Here is a 14,544-nt window from a genome sequence, read left to right as displayed (position 1 = left end):
ATAAACCTCGCTACTGCGCGTCGCACAAAGTCGTTTCATCACATTTGATATGATCCCAGCTAACAGGGAACGTTCTTGGCTAATGTTCAGAGCAAAGTTATGAGCAAAAGTTCCTTCAGTATCAATAACAGAATGTTTGTTTGGAGTTATCTGGTGTTATAATGCTCTCAGAACGCTTGCACAAAAACATTTTTTATAAGTCGTTCATGCAATTTTTTTTATTGTTCTTTTTTTTTTCTGAAACGTTTTAGCTGTTTAAATGTTTAATAGCTGTTTAAATGTTCGTCTAACCTTTTTTTTTTTTTTTTTTTTTTTTAATGAAACTACTTGTTTCAGAACGTTCAGACAACACAAAAAAGAAAACACTCAAAATTTCACATAACCAAGAAAAACACTTTAAAAAAAAATGTTCAGAGAACAAAAAGAAAATAAATAAAAATATATATATATATATATGTATGTAGAACACAAATACAAATAAATATGTATATCAAAATCTGAAAATAAACTATATCTGTTGGTCTCTATTGCTATTGAATTGGCATAGCAAATGCAGATAGTAGCCTATATCGTGAAAAGAATGGCAAATAAATGTGTTTACAGAATCGCTATTTGAGCAGTTACATGTATTTATTTGTGAATGAATACATGAATGAACATCACAAAAAACGTTAGATTGATTTTATACAACATAAAACAATGCATAAAAGTGTGAAACGTGGACACAAGTGTTTGTTTGTGGTTGTGAAGAGAAAAGATCCATTTGCAATCACCTCCAAATGTTATTTAGTGACCAAGTGTGTTCAAAATGCATTTGGCCTTCAATTTGAACATCAGGTAAAAACATATATTTTTTTTTAAATTATGGTAAAAGTGCTTTTTTCTTTACTTTTTTTCTCTAGTGCAATCAAATTTAGACATTATTATGATTAAAGGGTCCAAACCATTTTTCAATCCACTGCACAGTACAAACGCTACATAATAATGTACAAAAAATAATACAGACACACCTTACATTCATTAATTTAGATGTTTTTAACAACTTCCAAATGAGGAGCGTCACAAACAATAACAAAGAGTTATAAGAGTCAACAATAAGTCGTTATTGTAATGGCAAATAATTGCATCACAATTGTACTTCAAATAAGCTTTAATGACATTGTGGGCGTTTGTTTTATTTATAATTCATTAATTAAATGCATAGAAAAAATAAATGTGTGTATTAAGTTTACCATTCATCATTTTGACTTAAAAATGTAAATATTTATTAAATATGTGGTTGCACTGTATAATATTTTAGTCCAACAAGTCGCTGAATTAGTCCGCACACGAAATTTTTTTTTCGAATCAGACCAAAAAAGGTCTTTAGTTTTTATTTTCCATATGCAAGAAGTGGAAAGAGTGGCAAAATGATGATCTTTGCTTTTCTTTAAATGAAGATTGCATGCATACATTAAAAGATATTTATACGTAATTTAAAGTTGAAAAAGTCAGAGTCAGAACAGAATGCATGTATGCATTTGTACAAATCTGTTTCAAGCTAACATTTAATATGGCTTCATTCAAACTGAAGGTGGATGTGCTAAAGACTCGCTTTCAAAACCACAACAAAAACACAATACCCCTACGCTTCCCTTTCAGTGCCATCCATGGACTACAAAAAAAACTACTTTAGGATTTCTATATTTTTTGCTATGCAATTAATTAAGAGTGATGTAAAAGTTAGTTTGTTTTCACTGAGTTTGTTGCAATGCATTCTGGAAAATTACATTCTCAAAAGATAGAATTTGGCCAAAACAAGGCACCGTAGAAGCCAGAATAAGTGCACTATGATGCATTTAAACACTGCCTAAGGAGGCTATACACTAGGTTTTTGAAACACATTTTGTGAATTTTCAACCAAGATGTTTTTTTATAAATTGAATGCATGTTGAAAGTATTTACTTTATGGAAGTATTAGTGAAGAACAAACTTTTTTGCAAACAAATGCCTTAAGAAAATCCTTTTATAATATTTTTTTTTCTTTTTTACATAAGAAATACACACCAATGCAACAAAAAATAAAAATAAAAAAAACAAATAAACATCTCACAATTCAACATTTTACTTACAATTTTTAGAAATAAAGTCAGAATTCAGACTTTCTTTCTTGGTTGGCCTGTTATTGTGGCCAGCCTAAGGCACACCTGTGCAATAATCATGCTGTCTAAACAGCATCTTGATATGCCACACCTGTGAAGTGGATGGATTATCTTGGCAAAGGAGAAGTGCTCACTAACACACATTTACACAGATTTGTGAACAACATTTGAGAGAAATAGGCCTTTTGTGTGTTGTGTTTATAATTTTGTTCAGTGTATATTTAAAAATATACAGTATGTACATAAAACATTTTATCCAATTTTTTCCATTGACCCAAAAGTGTACCTATACAAAAATGGCCAAAATATATACTTTATGTTTAAAGATATATTATACCCAATGTATTTTAAGCATATAAATAAAAAACAAAAATTATTCCTTCATTTTTTGATTCTACATTTTCACAATATCTAAATATATTTATGTTGTTCAAAAATACCCAATGTATTTTAAGCTTAGAAATATATTTCAAAATATGCATGAATATACATTTTAGCATCAGAAAGTTTAAACAATATATATATTTAAAAAAAAAAATTCTTAAGCTGCATTGTTTACAACATATTTTAAAAAAATGGCAAAAATATATTGCTAATATAGATTTTAAAATACATTTACTTTATTATTTTGATAGACTTAGATGTTTACAATAATAATGTTAATCAGTTATTGACGTTGCAAATATAATATAAAAAAGTGTTTATCAATGCGTATTCGTCATTACAATAATAATGTTAAGCAGATATTTACCTTGCACATCATATAGACAAGCTGGTTTCTTGCAGTTGTAACTTTGGTTTCTATGGAGATGAAGGTGGTTCGGTCAGATCTTGAGGATCTGATTAGGACTGTTGACCCAAATGATTCAATTTAGCTGAAGAGGCAAATCAAACGGTTAGCGACTAATTAATGAGATTGGCCTTTGACTTCAGAGAATGGGAGTGTAATTGAGGACCTGAGTGAAGACATGGAGAAACTCGGTGGTTTGCTTTAAACGCAAAAACCCCAATAAACAAAAAACAAATTTCTTCTTTCAAATCTAAAATCAAAGTCAAATATTCAAAATCAAAACAATATATACACATCTTCAAAATACTAAATTACTTATTTTTCAATTGAAAAACGTGATGTTTCCCCATATAATGGAAATAAAGTTTATTAAAAATGTTTACAGATATATTTTTAAATATATTTCAAAATATACCACAAATATAAGGCTATTTTAAAATATATTTAATATAATGCTAATGTTAAAATCTTAAAAAATATATATATCTAAATCTATTTATATTGTTCAAAATATATTATATATTATTTTAATATCAGAAATGTATTTTCTTCCACATTTGTAATATATTCTAGCATTTGAAGTGTTAAACTAAATATTTCAAAAATATAATAATAATATAAATACACAAAAATCACAATATACTTATTAACATAAAATTTCCTATACTTACCCAAAATGTATTTTAGGATTGAAAATTAGTTGCTTATATTTCCTATATTTACCCAAAATGTATTTTAGGATTGGAAACATATTGCACATTTTGCAATATATAGTAGCATTTGAAGGAGTAAAAAATAAACTAAAAAAACTGCCCAAAATAAGTTTTAAATGTATGCTACAATGTAGCTTAAGGATATATATATATATCCTTAAGCTACATTGTAGCATACATTTAAAACTTATTTTGGGCAGAAAAAAAAATTTTAAAGTACATTTACATAAAAATATTTTGATAGGCTTTAGTTGTTTATGTTTCCTATATTTACAAAATTCATTGATAGGCTTTAGTTGTTTATATTTCCTATTTTTATTATATTCACCCAAAATGTAATTTTTTTTTTACATTTTGTGATATATTTTATCATTTGAAGGTTTAAATAAAATATTAGAAAAATTGAAAAATCTATTTCCTTAAGCCTCTATCTTAATAACATACAAAAACACATTTACATAATTATATTTTACGTAATAGCTTTAGTTAGTTATAATATTAATAAATTAAACTCAAAATTAATTAAAAATTTATTAAAAAATAGGAAAAAAAGAATTAAACTAAATGCTAAATAAATAAATAACAACAAGGTTTTATAATACATTTATATATTTATAAATTTTAGTAAATTATATTTAAATTAAATGATAAATTATAATGTTCTTATTTTTACCCAAATGTATTTTAAGATTGGAAAATGTGTTTTCGTGGACATTTTGAAATTTATTTCAGCATCTGATTGAATATTTTTTCAAATTAAGAATATATATCCCAATAAGTCTAGCTGCATTAATATTATTCTTATTATTTATTTTTATTTCTTATTTGTTTTGCTGTTTGGCCACCCTGCATTTCAGAAGTACATATCATTGTGAATCACGTGTTGTGATGACTTCATCATGAATCAAAAAAAAAAAAAAAAAAAAAAAAGAGTGATAACAAACAACCTCAAAAAAATCAACCACAAAACATAAGCAACCCTCATCCAGCTTTGATGCTGAACTCGGTGTAAGCAGAGACGGTTCTTCCACAGAGATATGAGGTGAATTATTGATTATGTGTTTCATCGTGCTGTTACGAGAATCTTCTGAGGTACTTTTTCCAATGGAATCTCCCTGTCAGCCAATCAGAGGCTTCGATTCAGCCAGCGTTTCCACTCTCGGGTTGCTCATTGGGGGAGACAGCTGTCAATCATCTAATCAGCTGGAATATCAGGTGGATAATCATGACACTCATTTGTTTCTGGTTTGCCAGAACAGATGTTTAACTAAAGGTAAGAATTAAAACTAAATTAAAAATTTCTTGTAGTGATTTCCACACCAATTAACAATTAAAAGTCCCCTCATAAAAAAATAAAATAAAAAAAATTCTGATATAAATGTTTACATATAATTGCTGATATATTTACAAACATACATTTTAGTTCCTAATTTTTTAAATATACATTTTATATTTATATTGTTAAAAATAGATTTTAAAAAATGCATTTTGCATTTAACAAATATGTATTTTAAGATGTATTTTCTTGCACATTTTGTAGTATATTTAAGCATTTGAAGGCTTAAATGAATTATTTTCAATAAGAACAATAAATCGCCTAAAGCTGCATGGTTTACAACATATAGCATTTATTTGAAAATATTTTGGTCATAAAAAAAATAATTTAAAAAATAAATAAAATAAATTAATTAATAAAGAAAAAATGTAGGGTGGCATATATTTTACAGTTTGGTCATAGAAAAATATATAAAACATATTCAGGCTTGGAAAATAAAATAAATAAATAAACAAAAATAAATAAATTCCAGGTTTCCATATTAATTTGAATCTAAAGGCAGAGGATGTAAAAACACAAAGTGCACGTCACTGTTGTGGATTCCCAAGCTCTCTTCCTTTCTTTATTCCCCCCCCACCCTAACCCTATAATTTAACGTCCCCCAGCAGGTCTCGGACCCCACACAAAACTTAAAAATTCATAAGAGTTCAGGTACAATAGAGATGTGAAATATTCATGTGTTGAATGACAGACATCAGAGAGACTCTCCTGTGATTCAAACACACGAGGACGGAAAACAGATCTGCCTCCATCAGACAGAAGCGGATCACAATCCAGTCAGTGATCAATAATGATTTGTGGTGTTCGTCAAGGCAAGCATCATTATTATGGCTCATGCTGAAAGGGATAGTTCACTTAATTTGTCTTGCACTCACCCAGGACTCGTGGTAAAGCGCGGTGAGGAGGTCTCAGCGGGCAACTATTAACACACACACTCACACACACACACACACACACACACACACACACACACACACACACACACACACACACACACACACACACACACACACACACAAAGATCATTATAATGAGGAATAAAACAGCACTGAATATATATACTGTATCTGTATGACGCACCTGTCTGTGGTGATGGTGAGCGTGTCTGTGTCTTTACAGTATTGCTCTTCACTGAGCTTGCGTGATCATCCAGATTCAAGCTGGAGAGCTTCACCTGCAAAGAGAAGAAACCTTTTTATAATTAAGGAGAGTGTTTGATTAATTAAAAATGTATCATGATTGAGAATGCATGAGGAATAATGTATAGTCAGACAGTAAACACTGATAGGATGATCGGGATCCTGCTCATTATCCCTTAATGTACAAAAATATCTAAAACTGAAATAAAATGAATGAAATATGACATGAGAAAACATAAAGTAAAATGAAAACAGAAAAAAACAAATATAAACTTTAATATTTTTTCTAAATGTTTTCTAAAATGTATAAAAATTAAATTTTATTAACATTTTTTAATAAAAACTATAAAAGTAACTTGATTCTAAAATAACATTAAAAATAAATAAAAATGACAAAAACACAAGAAAATCACTAAAACTTCAACAAAAATTTAAATAAACGGAAAACAAAAATAAAAATATTTATATATTTTTCTAAATAAAATTTCAAACATAATAAATTCAGGATATTTATAAAAACTCTAATAGTATCTCAATGATATTCAAATAAAAAATAATAAATAGCAATGAAAATGACAACACAAATCACTAAAACTTAAAAATCATCATGCAACAGTTTTTATAGAATTGTCACACACACACACACACACACACACACACATATATATATATATATATATATATATATATATATATATATATATATAAAATATGATATAAAACTATCATTAATAATAAAAAAATACATAAATATAAAATAAATATATAAATATATATTTTGTGTATATAGAGAGAGAGAGAGAAAGAGAGAGAAAGAGAGAGAGAGAGAGAGTGAGAGAATATGTGGAGGAGAGAAAACGAGAGAGAGAGAGAGAGCGAGAGAGAGAGATAAACAGAGAGAGATTTATTTCCCAGTCTTGAAAGTTCATCAAAGGACAATGAGTCATTTAATCCAAATCTTGAGCAGCTCTCGAGCAATCATTTTCACTTGGCGTTCCTCCAGTCATCTGAACATAATTTCTATTAAATCTTTGTTCTTCCAAACAACAAACCCTCAAAAAGCACTATTATGCACATCTCTGCTCTTTAAATCCCGCTCCGGATCGGCACAAACACAGCCCAGTGTCATCACTAAGCTCTCTCAAAGAACAAAACAATGGCACACAATGCAATATTACTACATTTTTCTGGGGTTTTCTAGCCATTTCAGACAAGAAATGATGGGGGGAAGACCCTCATCCCATAAATCTGCCCTTTGATCCCCTTCACATCAGCCCTAATCCAACCGGATTAACGTCAGATGCCGATTCCCGGGTTTTCAGGCAGATGGTGAGAGATTTATGATAAATCACACATTTCAGATTATAAATACAGAGAGAACATCTCAACATCAATGAAGTTTTGCTCAGGTCTTCAAGTAACACAGCATTCAACTTTTACTTGAGCAAAAAATGACATTTATTAATTATCCGGGACAATTTATGATTATTTAATTCTCCTGTGCTTTTCGTAACATGCTACAGAATAGGTTTAAAAATAAATAGTCAAACATCAAAACTAAATATTGCAAAAAACAACATGCTACAGAATAGGTTTAAGTGTAAATATTGAGTCCGTCATTGTAAATAATTCTACTAATAAGCATATCGCCAGACTATATTTTGGCTCCCAGTAAACATCTGATCCATCACACTGCAAATTCTGTCCAAAAAACACCTATTTTGACAGAAAGAGACTATCTAGCATTCATCAGAGAAGTAATATTCAAAAACAGACGTTCGTTTAGTGTCACGATCCTGACTGTGAATTCCTTACTCTGCACCTGGATTGGGAAGTGCTTCATGCATTTCTCCTCCGAGTCCAGGGCAGAAGGCCACTCTGTACAGAACTCTGGACAAATGAACTGGGAGGAATCTCTCTCTTATTTACACCCACATAATATTTGCAATGTCCAATGTTGAAAACTTTACCAATATTCAAACTCACGCTTCAGGGCCTCACAGTGCTTCTTAATAGCAACCGGGGTTAAGTGTAAAAAGTTCTGAATCTGAAAGACATTAGAGGATGGGACTTTTTAATGTACTGTATATACAACAGAAAAAGTCCAGTTAGCAAAGGGCTGGGCATCATGGCTCCTGGAGAGTTTAGCACCGAGCCTAATCAAACACACCTGCCTGTAGCTTTCTCCTTCCGCCCTGAGTTAGCATCATTTAACCCTCGTGTGTTGTTCATTTGGCAGTTCATGGTCAAAACTGACCGGAGGCCATAATAGTGTAATAATTTCATTTTTGTGACATGAATATACGATATTTAATTTCAATAATGTTAATACTTAAAAATTTAACATATTTATTAATGTTTTAAATTAATAAACAAATATAAATACTTAAATATTTTCTGTCTAAAATGTAAAAAAAATAAAAAATAAAAAAAATTAATGCAGTATTTAAGTAAAAAATAGAGCATTTTTTTAATCCATTTAATTGAGGCAGATTTGTTTAATACAACACGAACTAAAATATCATTGATATTCAATTGATATCAAAACACAAACAAATCAAACATTCTGCTTTTAATTCAAAATTAAATTTAAGTGTAACTTTGCGAGACTAGAAACTAAGTGGAAAGACTACCTCATACAGATTTTTTTTTAAATATAAAAAAAATGGCAAAAAAATGTATTTGTTAAAATAAATTTCAAAATATATTTATGTACATATTAATTTCTGCTAATATATTTTTGGCCATTTCTTCGTGTATTTTTAATTGTTTTTAAAATATATTTATAAAAGCATTATATTATATTATATTATATTATATTATATTATATTATATTATATTATATTATATTATATTATATTATGACACATTATATTATAAATCTTAAATTAGCTATATTTAGCTATATTTTAATATTTATTTTATATTATTATTATTATTATTATTATTATTATTATTATTATTAGCGAAATCTTTTTTTTTTTTTCAGAGAATATGACGTAATCCTCTTTACATGCATCATTGCCGAAAACGTTTGGATTTGTAGATGTATATAATTATTATGACAGATATTTCCGTGAACGCGCCTCGACCGACGCCGGTGACGCGCGTCATGTGTATGCGCGCTCTCGGCATCTCTGCACATGTGTTTCACTCACAGCATCACAGACAGACAACTGAAGCGCATCTCCTCATCATCACTGCAATTAAAGCGTTCAGCCTTCTTCAGATGATGATGATGATGAAGAAGAAGAACTGACGCGCAGCTCTGCACGAGAGACATCAGGAGCCTGCTGGAGAGGTACGGTTGATTAAAAAGTGCATTTCTTTTAGTTTAAAGTGATGTTGTCCATTGATGACAGATTAACAATGCCTCCGATCGTGTGTGTATGAATTAGAAAAGGGTGTTTTTGACATTTCACAGTAAAAATTGCGCGTGTAGTGTCTATGATAAAACAGTATATGTGCATGAAGGAAAAGCATTTATTCGCAAATTGGCATTTAGTATCATATTAACATTTTCTGTTAAACATTTTGAATGCACAAAATATGCATAGCAGTGTATGATAACTTGGTAACATTTTACAATAAGTTTATGCTTGTTAAGTTATCACACAGGTCAACATGAAATTAATAAATAAGCATTTTATCAATCTTGTTTTGTTTTTAAAATATCAAAAGTTGTGTATGTTAATGTAAGCTAACAATGAACAAAAATATATTAATAAATGTATCAAGGTGAATAAATGTTGCAGAGAAATATTATTATTTATGATACCTGTTACTGTAAACAACTGTATTGTAAAGTGTAACTATAATAGTGAAGTGAAATTATTTAAATGCATACATGAATTCATTGCATAAATAGTATAAAGATGTATAATTTTACACTATATATAAATAAATATATATATATATAGCTTTTTAGAATATATATTCATGTCAATAATATAAAGAATTGTTTACTTTTATATACTCTACAAATATACAAGATATAAAAAAGCAAGCTTTTAGAATTTTTTCGTGCAAGTATGTGTGCAATCATAAGTCTTATAAAATCTGGCTGCATAAATTAAGAAATTTGCAATAACTTATTATAAGAAATAATTTAGCACTTTTTGTAGAAACCTCTGAATCCCAGTTGTTTTGGTTTGATGACTTGAAGAGTGACCGGTTTCCTTCATTTGCTACACTTGTGTTTTATGCATAGCTGAATGAGCGTGAATGTTTCTCTCTGTGTCCACTAAATCCTCTGGACACACTCTTGACATTGTGATGTGCAGCTTAAAGCGGTCATCTGACACGATATCTCTGCCACTGAGACTGACAGACACGGCAGAGAGGAAGGCAAGGTCCTGTTTCGATTCGTCTCCGCTCACAAAGCTTTTTCCAGTGGCTTTGTGTGTCCATCTGCCGGTCATCTCATGATGGATCGGAGATCTCGTGATTGCTCTAGAGGGGGAAAGTCTGACCTCGTTAATGAGGGTTTTTTACTCCTCTTCCTCACTGCTCATGACTGTCTGAGGACGACTAGAGTGAAATCACAATCAAGCTGGAGTCTGTCTGAGCAAAGATGAGTGTGATTGTTCCATTTTGAGAGACATTTATTGGATCAAAAATACAGTAATATTGTGAAATATCATTACAATTTAAAAATAACCGTGTTCTATGTGAATAAATTGTAAAATGTCATTTATTTTTGTGATCAAAGCTGAATTTTCAGCACCTTCAGTGTCACATGATCCTTCAGAAATCATTCTGATATGCTGATTTGCTGCTCAGGAAACATTTCTGGTTGTGAGTGAGTTTTCAGTATTAAACATGATCTCATGGTGCATGTATCCGTCAGAGGAGGGTTATTATGGATGTGTCTGGGGATCTTCAGTGCATCCTCATGTAATATTAACCTGTCTGAGATTGTCTGGGCTGCGAGCTGCTCCTTGTTTAAACCTTGAAGCATGTCATGACGCCTCATGAGTTAATGTGTGCTGTGACTTCTCAACAACTGATCAATCAAACGTAACACAATACTCAAAATCACGAGACTGTAAACAATCTTAAAAGTTGGAAACCAGCGTGAGCAATTAAAGAAACAGTTCATCCAAAAATGAAAATGTGCTGAAATGTGTTCATCCTCAGGTCATCTACGATGTAGGTCTGTTTCTTCATCAGATTTGGAGAAATGTTCCATTGCATCACTTGCTCGCCAATGGATGTGAATGGGTGCCGTCAGAATGAGAGTACAAACAGCTGATAAAAACATCACAATAATCCACAAGTAATCCATATGATTCCAGTTCACATCTGGAGAAGACAAAAGCTGAAACAAATCCAGCATTAAGACTTTTTAACTTTAAACAGTTGCTAAAATACGAGTCCGTATTTCATAATATTCCTTCCTCCAGTGAAAAAGTGGTCTGATCTGAATCAGGAGAGAAATCTGCACAGATCAAGCGCCCTTTACAAGCAAAAACAGCTCTAAATAAACATGTAGGTGGATTCTGATGTGAGAGGAGAACAGGAGATGGACTTTAACACTGTAGGAAGCTTTATTATGAATTCTATTTTAGCTTGAAGCGACGGTTTGAAGTTTAAACCGTCTTGACAGATTTGTTTCTTACAAACATGTTAACTGAGTGCTGTGGATTATTGTGATGTTTTATCAGCTGTTTGGACTCTCATTCTGACGGCACCCATTCACATTCATTGGTGAGCAAGTGATGCAATTCTACATTTCTCCAAATCTGATAAAAAAAAAAAAAAATCAACCACATCTTATATCCCCATATTGAGAACACATCACAACACTTTTATATTAAAATGAAAACCCCCTAAAATTTCCCCAAAAAATTTGTTCTCCCTTTATAGGTTTGGCGGCATGGCAGATTAATGGCTTTGGAGCAGTACCACCCATCAACCCCACTGTAACACATCCCCACCATGGGGGACCGGCTGGGCCGCCCGACCCCTCTGTTATCTCGTGGACGTACGTTCGGATGGTCCTCCTCCAGCAACAGCCTCAAACTGAACGGCCATGACTTCCAGCACAGCCCTGAGGAGGCAGCATCGCCCAGCAGCGCTTCCCTCGCCGCGGCACACTCTCCTGTTTCACTGGAACCTGAGCCCGTGGTGAATAATGAATCAAACACACCCGTCTCTTCAGGTGGACGCACAAAGGAGCCACCGGCGCACAGCGAGCGCTGCCAGCCCCTCTCCATCTCCACCGCCGCCCGCTTCACGCACAGCCCTTACCACGCCAAGACTAGCATGCAGGGCGATGTGTACAACTTCCTAGAGAGACCCGCCGGCCTGAGGTGCTTCCTGTATCACTTCCTGGTGTGAGTAGACCCATCCTGTTCACTTCTGCTCACCTGCATGTAGCATTTGTGAATGTGAAGCTTGTGATTGGTTAATAGGGGTTTTAATTAGACTCTTATTACACTAACTACACATCATTCTGACGTGATATCTAAAACTGTGTCAAGTGCCATTTTTCTTAATAGGGCTTTTAATGTTTAAATTGTGGATAAATATTTGTGAAGTACTGACATCTAAATATAACATGCTATCCAAAACTACATTAAACAACACTCATCTAAACGTGAAAGAAATTGACGTCCTGTGGTGTGACATGCCATCTAAAACTATTTTAAATAGCATTCTGCTAATAAGCAAATATATGAAACTTATGATATGAATATGAAACATGTGATTGGTTAGAAGGATTATTTTAGTGTAAATAATGGTTGAGGCATATTATTTATTTAATCAGTTTAAACTGAAGATATTTGTTTTATATTGATTTGAGACTTTATTTTTACGTACGTTATTGATTTTTAGATTTGGGTTGTTGACGTATCCTGCTGTGTAACATGGTAAAAACTTTTTTAGATAGCATTTTGCTAATTAGCATTTGTAAATATGAAGTATATCATTGGTTAAAAGTGTGATTATTTGTTTTATGTATATTTAAGGCATATTATTCATATAAGAAGAGAATATAAAATGTGTGTTTATGTAAATGATTGATTTTTATGTTTGGGAAGTGGACATCCTGCGGTGTGACATGCTGTTTAAACATTTAATTTCATCAACATTTTGCTAATTAGCTTTTGTACATGAAGCTTGTGATTTGTTAAAATGATTTTTTTTTTTTTTCAGTAAATATTTGTTTTATGTTTATTTGAGACTATAACATTGATTTCTGTATTCGGATAGCTGATATGAAATACTTTTGAGAAGTAATTATTTTAAATAGCATTTTTCTAATTGTAAATATGCAGCTTGGAAAATAGGGTTTTTAATCAGTTTAAACTGAGGATAAATATTTGTTTTGTGTTAATTTGAGGCTATTTATTTTATTTTTATGTACTTTATTGATCTTTTATATTTAGGTAGTTCCCATGAAATACTCTTTGGAAGTTGACAAGTCCTACGCTCTGACGTTAAATGCCATTTAAAACTTTTTTTTACATTTTTTTATAAAATTATGCTAAACATCAATATTAAAAATGAATAATACGACTTACTAAAATGAAAATATTTATATTAAAAATATTAATTATAATAATCATATTATTAATCAAATCATTTAATTAATCAATCAATAAATCATATGATTTATTTAATCAATTAGTTTAAATTGAGGATGGATATTTATGTTTATACAGTTTATTTTTATATACATTATTGATTTTTACTTTTGGGTAGTTGAAGTATTTTTAAGAAGTTGATGTCCTAATAATATCTGTTAATATCTGCTAAGTGGTATTTTGTAAATATAAAGCTTGTGATTGGTTAACAGGCATTTTTTACACATATAATTTATTCATACCAATAATATTAAAAAATAATAATAATAATAATAATGATGATGATGATAATAATAATAATAATAATAATAATAATAATAATAATAATAATAATAATAATAAATTATAATATATTTATAACATAAATTTAATTTAATTTTTATGTATAGTATTAATTTTTTATTTGGAAAGTTAGAATGTCTGCTTTGTGAAACAGCATCTAAAAAGGTTTTTTTTATACCATTTTAATATTTTTTTCTGCAATTATTACGCATGCAGATTTATGAGTGCATATTAATTGAGCAACAACATGGAATATTTGTACTTTTAGAAATGATTTTTCATTTCATTATACAAGAACTAGTAAAGGCAAAAATGGTGGTGCTTTACAGGATCTGTAGTATTCAATTTATAATAGTATACAAACAAACACTTACTAAATGCATTTAAATACACTTTTACCCATAAAGTGTCCATGGGCACTTAATGCATATCATTCAGCGTGCTTTTAAACCACTATATTAAAAATCTATTGTTATTTGATTTAACTGAACTGCTTATTTAATATTGTCCATGTCTGATCAGCTTGATGCAGTTTGCTTTTGTCTGAGAGA

General features: G+C 30.5%; 1 protein-coding gene across 1 annotated transcript in view; it reads left to right on the top strand.

The window, feature by feature from the left end:
- The first annotated feature begins 9,078 nt into the window (after positions 1–9,078).
- The window catches only part of LOC122135528 (potassium voltage-gated channel subfamily KQT member 1-like), a 143,385-nt gene continuing 137,919 nt past the window's right edge, over positions 9,079–14,544 (top strand). The window contains exons 1-2 of the mRNA XM_042714992.1: positions 9,079–9,420; positions 11,988–12,457. Coding sequence (XP_042570926.1) covers positions 12,060–12,457 — 398 coding nt within the window. The 5' untranslated portion in view covers positions 9,079–9,420; positions 11,988–12,059. The remainder of the gene's footprint in view (positions 9,421–11,987; positions 12,458–14,544) is intronic.

The sequence above is a fragment of the Cyprinus carpio genome, chromosome A25 (assembly GCF_018340385.1).
Source record: "Cyprinus carpio isolate SPL01 chromosome A25, ASM1834038v1, whole genome shotgun sequence".
Classification (NCBI taxonomy): Eukaryota; Metazoa; Chordata; class Actinopteri; order Cypriniformes; family Cyprinidae; genus Cyprinus; species Cyprinus carpio.
This window is presented reverse-complemented; position numbering and strand designations above follow the sequence as displayed.